General features: G+C 41.3%; 1 protein-coding gene across 2 annotated transcripts in view; it reads left to right on the top strand.

The window, feature by feature from the left end:
* The window catches only part of LOC138769222 (G-protein coupled receptor family C group 5 member C-like), a 46,539-nt gene that overhangs the window by 27,159 nt on the left and 1,824 nt on the right, over positions 1-17,556 (top strand). For both annotated transcript variants that reach the window (XM_069947543.1, XM_069947542.1), the window contains exons 2-3: positions 12,578-13,643; positions 15,370-15,434. In XM_069947543.1, the coding sequence (XP_069803644.1) occupies positions 12,590-13,643; positions 15,370-15,434 (1,119 nt within the window). In that variant the 5' untranslated portion in view covers positions 12,578-12,589. The remainder of the gene's footprint in view (positions 1-12,577; positions 13,644-15,369; positions 15,435-17,556) is intronic.

Genomic DNA, 17,556 nt, shown 5'->3' with positions numbered 1-17,556 from the left:
TGTATTTTTGGTGAAAAAAAAATTGATGTTTCTAGCCAAAAATTGTTTGAAGTTTTCAGCCTTTTTGAACCTTTTCTTGTGTTTTAGAAAATTCTTTGGGTCCATTAATCTGCAACGTCCCTTATACACTGTGTTGTAGATTCTCAATGATCTTGCAGCAAAATCTGTGGTAGAAATTTTGTGCTGCATCTGCACCCTGCTCTAGAGTCTTATTTAGAGGCGAAATAGAGAGTTGATTCAGATTTCTGCACTGAGGTCAGCTTATAACTTATAGCTTAATCCTGTCGAACTTTCTATTAACTTCTGTAAGTCATGGCAGACGATCACAGCCTAGCATACTCATTAGAAAATAGTAGTAGCCAGCATTCCTTATATTTGTGAACTGATCCTTTACTGTCTGACATTTCATTAGTTCTCTATGTGGGAGGACTGGATGAACAATGCTTTATGGTGACCAGTGAAAACTTCGATCCTGTAAAGATTTATGGTTCTTCGCTGACCCTGGAACATCTGCAGAATTGTATTCTTCTCCTAGATGGAACCAGTTCAAGGATGTGTGCTGAGATTTCTCTGTAAATAACCTTAAAATGGTCAGACCATTCCATTCCAGCCCAATCTGAATGTGCCTTGTAAATCCTGTTCCTGGAATGTGCGATGAGATAATAGTAAGAATAGGCAAGTCAGGGAGAAATAACATTCATGTACAATGTCAAAGATACAAGAAGGGTAAAGTAAAAAGCAGCCAAGTGATAAGAGGGCTGAATACAGAGACGTGACGCAGCTCCACATGCTGAACCCAGCAGATTAGCACGAATACCACAATAACTGTAGTGTAGAATCCTTAGCATAACTATTCCCTGTGACACTAAAGTACAGCATGGTAATTTAGAGGTATAAATTGTGGCATGGTCAAGACAACCTAGAACTAGTGATTAGAGATGAGCGAACTTGTGAAAAGTTCAGTCCAGCAGGTTTGCCGAACTTTAATGTAGAGTTCAGGTTCCTGCCAAACTGAACTTTAATGAGCCACACATTATACTTACATGTCTTCTCTCCCCCAGGGTCCAGTCCCCTCATCTACTCCAGTCAAGCCTCGCTCTGCAAATTACAGGCAAAACAGCACCTCAGCCTGTGATTGGCTGAGTGGGCTGTCACTCTTGTCTCTAGAGTGACATCTTGCTCAGCCAATCACAGGTTGGGGTGCTGTCCAGTCCCAGTCAGCCGGTGATTGGATGAGTGGGTTGTCACTTGTGTTTCAGGAGTGACAGCCCACTCAGCCAATCACAGGCTCACTAGGACAGGACAGCACCACAGCATGTGATTGGCTAAGCAGGCTCTCACTCTAGAGCAGTGATTTTCAACCAGTGTGCCGTGGCACACTAGTGTGCCGCGACACATGGTCGGGTGTGCCGCGGGGAAAGTTCCCCAAACTATGGTTCCCCTGTGAAACAGGAGAAAACAATGGGGGAGAGAAACCTGGGGATGGGGGAGAAACAGGGGAGAGAAGCAGGGGGGAGAGAAACATGGGGATGGGGGAGAGAAACAGCGGAGAGAAGCATGTGGGAGAGAAGTTTGGTGGAGAGAAGCAGGGGGGAGAGAAGTATGGTGGAGAGAAGCACGGGGGAGAGAAGCACAGGAGAGAAGCATGGGGGAGAGAAGCAGGGGGGAGAAGTATGGTGGAGAGAAGCACAGGAGAGAAGCAGGGGGGAGAAGTATGGTGGAGAGAAGCACAGGGGGGAGAAGTATGGTGGAGAGAAGCACAGGGGGGAGAAGTATGGTGGAGAGAAGCACAGGGGGAGAAGAAAACAGGCCCAGGTTTCACACTGAGTGAGTATAAATACATTTAGAATCTATATTATTAACTATATGTATAATATGTACTGTTTTAGTGTCATTTTGTGCCATTTTGGTTGGTAGTGTGCCCCGGGATTTTTTAAGTATAAAAAGTGTGCCGCGGCTCAAAAAAGGTTGAAAATCACTGCTCTAGAGACAAGAGTGTCAGCCCGCTCAACCAATCACAGGCTGTGGAGCTGCCGTGACACTGGGAAAAAAAAATAAAAAAAAAAATATATATATATATATATATATATTTTTTTTTTTAAATTCCTTTATTCCTTTTTTTTGCAATTTAGTGAAAAACAGTGTAACAAAATGTCTTCCTGTACATACATACAAAATTAATGTCTTTACATAACGACAACCAATATACAGGCTTATAAATACAGTTAATCCACCTATGAACCCGCCCCCGACCCAGAATAGTTATATGGCCACTGTCAATAATTTTTTTTATATGTCAGACACATGTCAAAAGTTGGAGTCTGAGTGCTCATATAGTGACCAGTTAGGAGAACAAACCAGGGAAAATCTCACATGTTTTAAAGGGGTTCTCCGGCAAAACTTTTTCCTTTCAAATCAACTGGTGTCATAAAGTGCCAGACATTTGTAATTTCTTTCTATTAAAAAATATCCAGCCTTCCAGTACTTATCTGCTGCTGTATGTTCTGCATTAAGTGGTGTATTCTTTCCATTCTGATGCAGTGCTCTCTGCTGCCACCTCTTTCCATGTCTCTCTAGATTGGAAATAATACACCACTTCCTGCAGGACATCCAGCATCTGATAAGTACTGGAAGACTTTTTCATAAAGTAAATAACAAATCTCTGGCACCAGTTAATCTAAAATTATTTTTTACTTGCCGAATTACCCCTTTAAGTCATTTCTGCATGCAGAAATACTACTTATGTTCATTATTTTGTGGTTAAGACTTACTTATTTACACAATGGATAAGGAAGTGGTTTACATTTTTATTAATTTTTATTACTGCTTTGCAAGTACAGTCTGCCTATGGTGAAATATAAAAGTGGTATGAGGAACTCTGTCTCGGTTTTCTATGAATCTATAGAAAACCTCTCCTTCTCTGGACAGTTCCTGTCTCGGCTGGAGATGTCAGCAGAGAGCACTGTTTAGGGTCTATTCACACGTCAGTATATTTTTCCAATCCGCAAATTTCAGTCAGTATACAATCCGCAAATTCAGTCCGTATTGCATCCGTATTGCTTCAGTAAAATACAGACCCCATAGAGTTGTATTGGATGTGTCAGTTACTGTCCGTACTAGGGTCTGTCCTTTTTTTTTTGCGGAACGGATTGCAGCCCAGTACACAACACGGATGTGTGTATAGGTCCATTGAAATACATTGGTCCTATATTATTGCGGATCCGCAATTAAGGACATGAACAGGACGTATGAATAGAGCCTTAGACTGAAAATAAAACAACATTTCCTGCAGGACATATAGTAGCTGATAAGTATGGGAAGACTTGAGATTTTTGAATAGAAGTAAATTACAAATCTATATAACTTTCTAAAAACCAGTTGATTTGAAAGAAAAAGATTTTCGCTGGACAACCCCTTTAAGACAGATCTTGTTTTCTTGTTTTTTTTTTTTTTTACTTTCCCTTCCTTTTGCTTTTTGATGATATACCCATCCTATAGTATTAATACGTATCACTGGGATATACCATAACATTATGATGGGTGGGGATCCAACCCCTGAGCTTTCTGTGAAATACAATGTGATCTCTGCACATAGCACATAAATGGAGCTGAGCTGCAATACCAGGCACAGCCTATGCAAAAGTGTGGCGCTGTTTTTAAAAAAAACAATAAAAGACTTTTGTTCCAACAGTTTTTTTTTTATAGTATGTTGTTGGTACACAAAGGCAGAGAAATAGCAGATAAATCCCTTAAGCTCTTCTAACTTATTTTTGCTTGGCGTACCAAGGCGTCTTCAGTTAAACATTTATTGTATTTTGATCTATCATGCATCCACAACCAGGAAGTCCTACACTGTTAAACATTGTAATTAGTGGCAAGCCTCCTAGGCCCAGAAGGTATTAATAGCTTCTTCATTAGTCTGATGGAGCTCGGAGGTAGTGCATGACTTAGCCTAGTTGAGGATGACGCTTCTTCCTTTCTCATTTCCCAGATGGCTTTATAACAAAATTTTATATTTGAAAAGCTTAAGTGATAATCTTCAATGGTTGAAGTGCCTTAATATTATATTTCTTACGGCTACTTGATTTCCTATTATGCCCCTGGTATATAGGAGCGTTTTATCAGGCTAGTTAGTAATCATTTTCAAAATTTGCTAAGTCTGCACCAGGAGAGAACAATAAATCTCACAAGTCACATAGCCGGCTGTTCCCTACATATGAGACGGGCTATAAAATTAACAAAATGATTTGTGGAGCCAGGAGATTCCGGCTTGTACCATGGCCCGGCTGATACTCCCATGACCTGGTAATATCTCACCTCAACTACTGATTTTGCACTTTTCATATTCTTCACTAGGCGGCAAATTACAATAAGATAAGAAATTAGTCATATTACCCTCGCCACAGATTCAGCGCTACCAGGACATTTAGTCTAGTTGTCTTCACTGTTTCATCTTCGTGGAGATTTCAGGTGGCTGTAATGCTGCTTACTTCCCTGTATATAGTATATATTCCCTGGACAGAATCCATGAAAATAATGTGAATGCTCATTACTCCTATCCTATAGTGATCTTAGATCAGTTCAGCCGAACTGTGGGGTCAGAGTGTTGCAGCCACCATATCTGGGACCTGCCATGACCTTTTTCTGTTAAGTGACACCTGGCATGCCATCCTTGTACCTACACCCAAAGATGGTGTCCGGGTGCACTAAAGATGCTCATACACCTTAGATTAAAGTCGGTCGAACACAGGTTTGGCTGTCTAAGGTGTATGGTTCCATGTTAACTCTCCACTGACAGATGATGTCAGTGGAAGGTTTAGGTGGTAAACATCCAACATGACTGACCCGTCTCTCCACCGACATTATCTGTCAGTGAAGGGTTGGCATGGAACCATACACCTTGGGGCTGGGTTCACACTACGTATATTTCAGTCAGTATTGTGGTCCTCATATTGCAACCAAAACCAGGAGTGGATTAAAAACACAGAAAGGCTCTGTTCACACAATGTTAAAATTGAGTGGATGGCCGCCATTTAATGGCAAATATTTGCTGTTATTTTAAAACAACGGCTGTTGTATTGAAATAATGGCAGTTATTTACTGTTATATGGCGGCCATCCACTCAATTTCACCATTGTGTGAACAGATCCTTTCTGTGTTTTTAATCCACTCCTGGTTTTGGTTGCAATATGAGGACCACAATACTGACTGAAATATTTGTAGTGTGAACCCAGCCTAAAGGGGAACTATAAGCAGATTAGACAAATCTAACCTGCTGATATGTCCCTATTGCGCAGGAGGCGCCAAGGATTAGGGTATGTCTCTCACCTTCATCCTCGGCGCTATTCCCATGCACTTAGTCATTCATTCCTTGGTCCGGTAAGACCATTAGGAGCACTCCCGCCCCCCATGATCCAGTTCATCTTCGCTCATCACGTTCCATTCATAATCATTACAAGAGTGGCCATCCAGGGCAACAGCACTCCTTCCTCCTCAGGGCCTCCTGCGCAATAGGGAGCTATCAGAAGGTTAGATTAATCTAATCGGCTGATAATTTTTTTAATACTTTTGTTGGCCATACACACTCGCATCAGTATAAGTGTTTGGGGCTCTCCCAACTGTCCATCAATAGATAATGTCAGTGGAGATAGGTGTCGGGCCTAAGGAAAATTCAAGCCCAACCCCTTTTTTTTTTTTTGGAGGCCTTATAAAGGCCCTATTAAACTGAATGATTATAAGCCTTATTTGGCCAATTACTGACCCTTTAGGCCAATAAGCATTTGGTGTAATAGCACGTGTTGAAAAACCACGATGTGTGCAGTGATGTTCTGCTGCCTGCCGCTCAGTGAAACAGGACGAACCATCTAGGGATCCCACTGCTCTCCGCTCGCTGCCTGTGCATGTAACAGGACAGTGCAGCGAGTGGACAACGAGTGGGAAGAGAGCACTGAGCTGACAGGTTGGCACTCGCTTCCCACAGAACATCGGGTCTCAGTCAGAGCAGTCTGGCTGTCTTACTCCTCCCAATAGAGAACACAGGAATGCTCGGCCGTGCTATGTGTATGGGGAGGACGGGAGTCATAACCGCAAACAATGTAGTTGCCCATAATATAGATTAGTACTGTACATCATGAGGACAACTATAATGCAGCCAAGGATTCATATGGTAGAAAAACTAGAAGCAAGCTTGTGTGATTTTATGTGAATGTCGCAAAGTCTCACAACTTTACTGTGTCTTTGAGCAGTCAGAATAGTAAAACTTTTAGTTAGAAGTGGTGGTCCTAAAGAAGAAACCCTTTTGCTTAATACATATTTTATTAGTTATTTTTATTATAATTTTTATTTAGTTGTATTAACCTAAAATAATGGAAGTAGGATAACAAGCAGAGAAGCGTTAACTTTTCCAGTCTCGTGTCTCAGACAACACTTAGGCATCACCCTTCCAGTAGTTAACATACTGCAATAAGACTTCTATGTAGTGGAGATACTGAGCCTTCTAGTCACTTATTCAGTTGTCGCCTGGTAGCAATGATGATTCAATGGATACACAGCGGCTGGTCTAGTCAGGACTGACTGGCAGAGGGTGGGAGGACATGTCCTGCCCAGCATGGGATCCAGTCTGTGTTTGTTACTCTTGCTGGTAACATAGAAACTGTGTTGTGCTTGGGTGGTTCTCTCTCAGTCGTCCCATTGTCTAAGTTTATAGATGCTTGAAATTAGGGGTGGGTTTCCTGTAATACTTATAGCGAGTGAAGACTGAAGTACTCTCCATCCTTATTGCGACCTTTCTGTATTTTAGAGAGGAAAAAAACAAAGAAAATGTATTGTTTTTTGTTTTGTTTTTTAATTATTTGTTGCCAATTTTCATGTAAAATTAGAAGTACATTATCATTTCTTTGAGAAAATGCTTTTATAAAGCAGGTATCCATTTACATCCACAAATTACCAGCTTCTTCTGTATGAAGTTGCAGTGTATCAGCCCCATGGGAACATACGCTAAGGCTATGTTCACACTATGCAAAAACCACGTCCGTATTTCATAACATCAGCTGTTGTTGTGTAAATAAGAGCCATTATTGATGAAACAACGGCCACTATTTGCACAACAAAGACCATTGTTATGAAATACGGCCGTTGTTTTTACATTGTATGAACATAGCCTAATACTGAGAGTGATATATTCAGCCACAGCAGGGGCATAGAGATCCTGGTGTTTTACGGTGTGAAAATATCATGACTTAATCAATTGAAATATTTGAGACTGGCTCTTCAGCTGTAAGGGTATGATGGGAGCTGTAGTTTTTCAACACTTGGAGAGCACTGCTTTGCTACCCTGACAGTAGTGTTTTACATTAAAAATTACACTTTTTGAAATAGTTGGCATTGGAAACTATTTTCTGAAATGTAAGTTTATTTCAGTTTTACTACACCTCTACCTAGGGCCTTATTACATGGCGCCATTACTGGCTGATATCGACCTGTGTATAACGGCCAAAGATCAGCCTACAAACAAGCAAAAGCATGTTCTGCTGATCACATCTTTTTGACAAATTAAAAAAAAAACATCATTTGCCGGCCACGTCTCCCCATAATAGAGGATGTGTGGCCAACGAATGATAGAAGCAAAGGGCCATACAATACTATAGCCTTGTACAGGGCTGATCTACATGACTGGCGCTCGGCCCATGCAATGGGTCCCTTAGTTACTGCATTTCTTGACATAAGCATCGCTGTCACTTTGGAGACCACCAAGAACTCCCAGGAGAAATGTGCACCTGACTCAGACAATGCCTCTCTTTAATCTCATTGCCCCCTGTGTTGTTCAATTCATTACTTACCAGTTTCAGTCCAGTCCCCTGAAAGAGACTTAGCTTGGTTTCGGTCTGCATGACCGCATGTTTGTTGTGGTAAAACGGAATAACAATGGCGAATACAGCAATTACATCAGCATTACAGAAGATCTGGTTTTCTCCTAGTTTAATGGAATAATTACAAACATTCAGGTGACTAACACTGATAGCAGAACGCTGATGAATCCAGCAGGTTGGATGAGTGCCAGGAGGGGGCAGAGAAAGGTGTGACTGGGACTGGGAGGTGCAAACATTCTGCGGCTTTATAAAGAAATCGTGCTAATGTGTGGATTCACTTTGCAGTCTAATGACTTGGTTGTGCTCTGCTACTAAATACATCACTTTAACTAAAGTTTATTAAATCTATATGCTCTGGTATTTACAGCAAGTCATTCATAATGTTAATGGGTTTTCACAATAACCCCAAATATTGATTATATAGTTAAGTGATTATTGAAAATTCTATAAAGTTCTTAGATTTACTGTTATATAACAGTTTATTTTAAAGGGTTTAAAGGGTTATCAAGGACAACTACTACTAAAAGCAGGTCGAGATGAAGCATGTACAGTGCACTAAAGGGGTACTCCGGACCTTAGAAATTGTTTACATATTGCTGCCCTTCTATAGAGCATAATAAAAAGCCTATTCGTACCTAACCACGCTTCCCCCTGTGTCCTCTTGGGGCATCTTTAACTGAAGCGGGACAGCACTGTGGCCAGTGATTGGCTGAGCAGGCTGTGACCTCAGAAGTAGTGGCAGGAGGGTCCAGTGCGGGACCTAGAGATGCCCCAGGTGGACCCAGAGGGAGTGTGGTTGGGTAATAATGGCATCTTTATTATGTTCTATATAAAGGTAGCAATATATAAAAAAAGGTCCAGAGTACTCCTCCTTAAAGGGGAACTCTGGCACAAATATATATATATATATATATATATATATATCATATATATATTTTTTTTTTTCAGATTAACCAGTACCAGAAAGTTATATAGATTTGTAAATTACTTCTATAAAGATCTCAAGTTTTCCAGTACTTATCAGATGCTGTATGTCCTGGTGTATTCTTTCCAGTCTGACACAATGCTCTCTGCTGCCACCTCTGTCTGTGTCAGGAACTGTCCAAAGAAGTAGAGGTTTTTATGTGGATTTGCTACTGATGTGGACAGTTCCTGTCACGGACAGAGGTGGCAGCAGAGAGCACTGTGTCAGACTGGAAAAAATACATCACTTCCTGCAGGACATACAGCAGCTGAAATAGAAGTAATAAAAATATATATAACTTTCTGGTATCCGTTAATCTAAAAAAAATAAATAATGTATGTATGTATATATATATATATATATATATATATATATATATATATATATATATATATATATAAATACTTGCTTTTTTTTTTGGGGGGGGGGGAAGTTCCGCTTTAAATTAATGTCCTCTATGTTGAAAATTTAACTTGATTAAAGGATTTATTCTATGTTGCAAACTTCTATATTATCTTTGCAATATACAGTATGCTGACTGCCTATTGCCCTCACTCAGCACCATCTACTACCTGGATGTGATATACAGTATAGTGCTGGATAAAAATTATTATCACTACAAAATAAGTCAATTGGCTGAACAGAAGTAGCCTATTGCTGTGGTTAGAGGAATTACTGGCAGCAAGTGAAATAGACTGAGGAGACTCCAGCATTTCCCTGACTAATCAATTATTGTCGTGTAGTGATGCTTTCTGTAATGAAGGTATTTGTAGAAAGAAAATGCACCAATTACTATTGACCTTAGTGGCCACTTACGGGTGAGCTCTGGGGGATGGGAGGACAGATTTTATATATTTATATATATATATATATATATATATATATATATATATATATATATATATATGCTTTTGTTTAAAAAAAATATCAATGAAACTTTCTGAGTATTCTTTAATCTTTATGTAGCAGACTCATAGCTGAAGAGGGTATTCTGGATTATTGTATTTGTTTTAATAGCTTATCATATATAACGATTTCATAGGCTTTTTAAGCAACATAAATACACTGTGCAGCCATATCATTAAAACCAGCTGCCTAATATTCCGCGGGCTCTATTCGTGCTGCCCAAAACAGCTCTAAACTGAGGCATGGACTTCCTGGATGTCTGAAGGAGTCCTGCGGTATTTGACACCAAGACATTAGCAGCAGATCCTTCAAGTCAAGTAATTTGTAAGCTGTAGAATTGCTGTTCTATTACACCCCAAAGATGCTGGATCAGACTGATATCTGAGACATTTGGAGGCCATGTCAGTACCATGAACACTCTGAGCCATTTTTGCTGTGTGGTAGGGTACATTAACTTGCTGAAATGAATGCTATAAAGGGGTGTACCTGGTCAGCAACTGTGTTTAGACAGGTGGTTCTTGTTGAGTAGATGTCACTTACCACATACCTAGGTGTTCACAGCAGAACAGTGCCCAGAGCATTACTCTGCAAGGTTGCTTTCTTCTCATAGAGCATGCTAGTGCCATCTTATGCCCTGGTAAGCATGGATGGTGGGTTGTACATGGTGAGTTTAGCACTGGTGAGGCTTCACATACAGTAAAGCACGGTATAAAATTGCTGGAGTGCATATACAGTACAGTAGTAATACAGTCAGTTCACCACCATCTCCCATCCTGTACAGTACTGTATAAGACTGCTGGAGTGCATATACAGTACAGCATACCTCCTAACCGTCCCGGATTCCGCGGGACAGTCCCGTTTTCGGGGTTCTGTCCTGCGGTCCCAGAACGGCCCCCCGTGTCCCGCATTATATGTGGTCCCAGCGAAAAAAACAATAAACCAGTAACTCACCTGTCCGCCGGTCCCAGCAGCTCCTCTCCCGCCAGAGCGCGCACTCCCGTCATCCTCCGGGGCGGGCACTATGTGGGGCACTATATGGGGGCATTGGCTACTATGTGGGACACTATATGGGGCATAGGCTACTATGTGGGGCTCTATATGGGGGCATTGGCTACTATGTGGGGCACTATATGGGGCATTGGATACTATATGGGGCACTATATGGGGGGATTGGATTCTATGTGGGGCACTATGTGGGGGATTGGATTCTATGTGGGGCACAATTGGGGGGATTGGATACTATGTGGGGCACTATAATGGGGGATTGGATACTGTATAGGGCATTTTTTGGGGGATTGGATACTGTATAGGGCACTATTCAGTCAGCAGCATGTGGTGACTGTAGGGGAGTGGCTATGGAGGGTTGCTATGGGGGCGTGGCTATGGAGGGTCGCTATGGGGACCACGGCGCACATGTCCCTCTTTGCTCTTTGCAAAAGTTGCGAGGTATGAGTACAGTAGTAGTACAGTCAGTGCACCACCATCTCCCATCCTGTACAGTACTGAATAAGACTGCTGGAGTGCATATACAGTACAGTAGTAGTACAGACAGTGCACCACCATCTCCCATCCTGTACTGTATAAGACTGCTGGAGTGCATATACAGTACAGTAGTAGTACAGTCAGTGCACCACCATCTCCCATCCTGTACTGTATAATAATGCTGGAGTGCATATACAGTACAGTAGTAGTACAGTCAGTGCACCACCATCTCCCATCCTGTACTGTATAAGACTGCTGGAGTGCATATACAGTACAGTAGTAGTACAGTCAGTGCACCACCATCTCCCATCCTGTACTGTATAATACTGCTGGAGTGCATATACAGTACAGTAGTAGTACAGTCAGTGCACTACCATCTCCCATCCTGTACTGTGTAAGACTGCTGGAGTGCATATACAGTACAGTAGTAGTACAGTCAGTGCACCACCATCTCCCATCCTGTACTGTATAATACTGCTGGAGAGCATATACAGTACAGTAGTAGTACAGTCAGTGCACCACCATCTCCCATCCTGTACTGTATAATACTGCTGGAGTGCATATACAGTACAGTAGTAGTACAGTCAGTGCACCACCATCTCCCATCCTGTACTGTATAATAATGCTGGAGTGCATATACAGTACAGTAGTAGTACAGTCAGTGCACCACCATCTCCCATCCTGTACTGTATAAGACTGCTGGAGTGCATCTACAGTACAGTAGTAGTACAGTCAGTGCACCACCATCTCCCATCCTGTACTGTATAATACTGCTGGAGTGCATATACAGTACAGTAGTAGTACAGTCAGTGCACCACCATCTCCCATCCTGTACTGTATAAGACTGCTGGAGTGCATATACAGTACAGTAGTAGTACAGTCAGTGCACCACCATCTCCCATCCTGTACTGTATAAGACTGCTGGAGTGCATATACAGTACAGTAGTCGTACAGTCAGTGCACCACCATCTCCCATCCTGTACTGTATAATACTGCTGAAGTGCATATACAGTACAGTAGTATTACAGCCAGTGCACCACCATCTCCCATCCGTTACAGTGCTGGGGGCCTCTATACAGTAAATGATGAGTGAGGAGTTAGTGACTGCTGTACTATAATTGCTGGTTTTGTTGAATGTTTCTTGTGTATAACGTCCTGTACAGTATAGCAGTGTTCTGTACTGTAGGGACATTCTGCCCATTGTTGGACAGATACAAATGTACATAGATAATCAGTGTTCTATACTAGATAATTCGTGTTATATACATCACCTGACAATACCTTTGATGTTATTGTTGCTATAAATATAATGTAATTACTCATGTGGTAAAATAAATACTATTTCTTCTCCTTTTAGAGACCCTTGGACATGGCATATTACCTGCTCATATTGTGCCTGGTATCTTACTTGAGGGAAGGATTTGCTCAGAACTCAAGCCTGCCGTCAAACCTACCCAACACTTCAGTATGGCCAGCGGGCTGTGGTCGGGATGTCAAATCTATTTACTTTGCTCTTTGTGATCTTACAGCCGCCTGGGGTATTGTCCTTGAAGCAGTGACCTCTTTGGGGATTCTCTGTACAATAGTGTTAGGATTCATTTTTTTGGTACTTGCCCCTAAAGTCTCTCAGGACGCACGCAAGGGTATCTTAGCTGTTAACTTTCTGTTTCTAGTTGGGGTCCTAGGCTTATTTTCTTTAGTTTTTGCATTTCTCATTGCGCCCACTTCCACAATCTGCATAGTTCGGAGGTTTTTGTTTGGCGTCTTATTTGCCCAGTGCTTTGGATGCCTGGTAGCACATTCAGTCAGGCTCAACTACCTAGTTCTCCAGAACAAAGGTCCAGGCGGGTGCCTGGTGTTTCTTCTGGCAATTGGACTTTTCTTGGTAGAAGCAGTGATTAATGTGGAATGGCTACTCATTACCAACGTCCGTCAAACAGTCCAGGATATTCAGCCTTTCGAACATCCATGTAAAATAACCAACCAAGATTTTGTGACCGCTTTAGTCTATGTTATGTTCCTCATTGTGGCATCACTATTCATCCCTTGCCCAGTACTCTTTGGACATTACATTCAGTGGAAACGTCATGGAAAACACATTGTGGCAACCTCATTTTTCTCGCTCCTCATCTGGGTAGCATGGATTACAATGTATCTCTATGGTAATGAGAGGCTCGGGCAGCCGTCCTGGGATGACCCAGTATTGGCCATTGCTTTGGTCTCAAATGCCTGGGTTTTCGTCTTGTTCTATATTATCCCACAGTTAACTGAAATGACAAGATCTGGATACAAATATGAAGATGATACCTTTAATATACTGAAGAGACATTCTGACACCCCACAGTCCATAGTAATGGAAAACAGAGCATTCTCAATGGATAATCTAGATGAAGATGAGCCTGTCCCCTCCAGGCGAGAACAAGGTGAGTTTACTTAATATAGCTTCAAGTGTCAAATATTCTCCGCTCACTTATATCTGGATGAAGTCGACCTATAGTATAACACAAAAGTAACTAAAGATCTACCATGACACAAACATCTTGCTTTCACAACTATGTTAAAGGGGGTTATCCAGCCCTACAAAAACATGGCCACTTTCTTCCAGACACACCACCACTCTTGTCTCTAGCTTGGGTGCAGGTTTTGCTGCTCAGTTCCATTGAAGTGAATGGAGCTTAATTGCAAACCGCACCTGAACTGGAGACAAGAGTCGTGTTGTCTTTGAAAGAAAGTGGCCAGATGTATGCCACTGTATAGTCACACAGTGGCATTACTTGGCCATTGGGCGGCCCACTATATTCGTAAGCTCATTCTATTACAGTTTCCTATAAGAAAGGTATGTTGCCACAAACCACCCTGATAGGGGCCAAAAAGAAAACCTTTTGGCCTCTGTAGGGACAGTGATGCCTCCTATTGCAGCCAGTCACCATTTTACATGACACAGAAGACTGTGCTATACACTGGTCAAAAGACAGAATATTTAATGATCAGATGTTTATTAGATCCTATTGATGCATTGAAAGATTTTTTTTGTGTCAGCAAAACTATTTGTGTTGGAATGTGTTCATACTAAATGATACCAGTTAATAATAATTATTTTCTACTGTAATATTACTACTACCCTGTTTCCCTTGAAAATAAGGCCTAGTAGAGGTTTTGCTGAAATGCTAAATATAAGGCCTCCTCCCAAAGTAAGACCTAGCAGAGTTTTTGTATAGAAGCATGCCCGCCAAACAGAACACCAGGGGATGCAGCTGTGATTCTTTATAGCCCACCGCTGTTGTCCCCTACCTTCATCATCCACTGCAGAGCAGCTGCATGCAGGACATAAAGACCATCACCTTCCGCCAACCCCGATTTTCCCTTTTGTTGCCGTAACATAAATGTGCAGGCAAGGCATCAAGCGGCCCGTCGCCTGCCACCATCCCTGTTGTCTGCAAACACCAGATGTAGAGCTGCACACAATCTGCCGTTATGCTGTTGCCTGCCGCCATTCCGTACACTGTCCCTGTACGAGTGTGCTGTGATGAGCTCCCCCTAGTGGCCGGAAGTCGCCATACCGTACGCTTTGTCCCTGCTGTACATGTGACATGTGACTTCTTCATGGAAAAATAAGACATCCACCGAATATAAGACCTAGCGCATCTTTTGTAGCAAAAATTAATACAAGACACTGTCTTATTTTCAGGGAAACACGGTAGGACTTATTACCAGTACTATTATTATTATAAATATACAGTAAAATTTTATTCACTATTAAAAGAAAAGTGAAAGCCTAGTGATAACCGCTCTGCCCAGAGGTTTTATATTTGTTGTAACAGAGTATTAAACGTTTATTTGTACCTCTATATAAAGCACCAGGTCCTTAGTAGGGAAGCACAATGTCTCATCTAGTTCCATGCCCCAAAATATTAAGCCCTTGAGGAAATCAATTCCATTGCTCTGATCTCTGTCTCATTCACTTTATTAGAATCCTTCAAACAGCTTTCCCATGGTTCTGTGTATGGCCATACACTGGTTTACATGGATATTTACATAATTACACGTTTGTTATACATGTGACCTATTTCTCTTCTAGTCATTTAAATAACTATCTAAAAACTGATATTGCTATGTATTATTGAAGGTTTTTTTTTTCTTTTCCATTAGACAAACCCGTTTCTCCATACAGCAATTACACAGGACTGTACCCCACTCTAACTCTACATCCAGGCGTAAGTTTCTGCTTAAATAATGAGGCTAAAAAACTTTATTTGTTACTGTCTCAGTGTTTGCAGTGTTATTACAATTGAACGTAATAGAACATCGCCACCTACTGGTAATGACAGGTGCTTAGTTATTCTTCTTAAAGAGCAATCCCACCTATTAATAAACTTACCATAAGGGTATCCTCACATGATGTTTATGGAAGGTCCATCTAAATAGCATGCTGTAGCTTTGTTTGTAATTGCAATAAAATTACTTGTATGTAGATCTGCTGCAGCTGGTCTAAGCTCCACCATTGTGTGTAGATCTACCCCTTATGTCACTGTGGCTCCACAAACAAAACTTATTACGATCACAAGAACAATTGTGCTGTGTCGCCCATGCAAGACTCTTATGATTGGTGGCAGTCCAAGCACAGGATCCTGTGGTATTAGATTTTGTCGAAGGGGAAATCTCTTTAAATGGGTTTTCAGTGCAAAACATAGTGATAAGCTATCCACAGGGAATCTCATCAGTCAGTTATTGCCAGGGTGCCAAATACACATTGAATAGTTGTAGAAACAGTCGTCTCTGTCCACTGTGTAGCCGTCTGTAACTGCGGCTTAGATCCCATACTAGGATCCCACCATAAGCCGAGCTGCAGTAACCAGGTCTAGCCACTACACAGTGAATGGAGCTGTACCTATTCACTGAGCCGTACTGGCATTAAAGGGCTTATCCAGCTCTACAAAAACATGGCTACTTTCTTCAAGAGACAGCACCACTCTTGTCTCCAGTTTGGTTGGGGTTTTGCCATGTTTCTGTAGCACTGGATAACCCTTTTAAACAACTTATCAGTGACTATGGAGATATCAGTATGATTTTCCCAGAAATTCCCCTGTAAAGGTCCTATTAGATAAAGCAATATTTATAATGATTAACAACTAACGATAAACAATCGCAAACAATTGTTAACCTGAAATCCTTCACCATATTACACAGAACAATAGTCGTTAGTTACGATTGTTACTGCTATCGTTACTACAATCGTTAACTCCATCTGATCCCAGCAAAACAGTGAACAGTGTGCAATTACCTTGAACTATTAGTGAACAAATGCGGAACTTGAGTGAACGAATGTGGAATTACAGCGAACGATTAGCATATGATTAACGATTTTAAGGCCCTATTACACCAAAAGATGTCTGACAGATTATCTTACAGATTGGATTTGAAAGGAGGAGAAATCCCAGTCTTATCTTTACCACCTGTTCTCTGTTTATTGTCCGTTCCTGATTTTGGCTGAAAAAAATCTGTCAGATAATCTGTCAGACATCTTTTGGTGTAATAGGGCCCTTAGGTTCAGATCTAAATCAACTATGAACAACACACAAACGATTTTTCAATAGTTGCCGGCAATTACACAAAACAATTATCGTTTAAATTCGAACGATATAACGATTTTTCGCACGATAGTTGTCTTGTGTAATAGGGCCCTAAGGTAAAACTGAGGATATTCAATCAAAGGTCACAACAACTTCCTAATATATATTAGGGCCAGTTCACATGGAGCAAAATCGGCGGAATTCCGTGGCGGAATCCTGGGTGAACCCTCCCATAGAGAAACACTGTCACATTGAGGCAGGCGGGATTCCACGGCGGAGAGTTCTGACGCAGAATTCCACCAACTTTGCTTTGTGTGAACTTAACTAAAAGTAAGGTCATGTACAGATCCATATATTACTTATGGAAATATATGGGCTATATTATAATTAACTTCTATACAGACATTCTTTTTTTCATGGATTTTATTGCATACCATAATATTAAAGGACCATTTGGTAGCACATGGCATGCCCAAGGCTCCATAGCACAGAACTACAAGAAGGCTTCATTTCCACTGTCTCTGAGAAGGGGATAGTAGATCTGTCTGCTTCCATTAAAGGGGTTGTCCAGCTAAAATCTTTTTCTTTTAAATCAACTGGTTTAATGGTGCATTTACACAGACAGATTTATCTGACAGATTTCTGAAGCCAAAACCAGGAGCAGGCTATAAACAGAGAACTGGTCATAAAGGAAAGACTGGTTTCTCCTCTTTTCAGATCCATTCCTGGTTTTGGCTTCAAAAATCTGTCACATAAATCTGTCTGT

Source organism: Dendropsophus ebraccatus, chromosome 12 (genome assembly GCF_027789765.1).
Source record: "Dendropsophus ebraccatus isolate aDenEbr1 chromosome 12, aDenEbr1.pat, whole genome shotgun sequence".
NCBI classification, from domain to species: domain Eukaryota; kingdom Metazoa; phylum Chordata; class Amphibia; order Anura; family Hylidae; genus Dendropsophus; species Dendropsophus ebraccatus.
The sequence above is the reverse complement of the archived record's forward strand: the minus strand, read 5'-3'. Positions and strand labels throughout refer to the sequence as shown.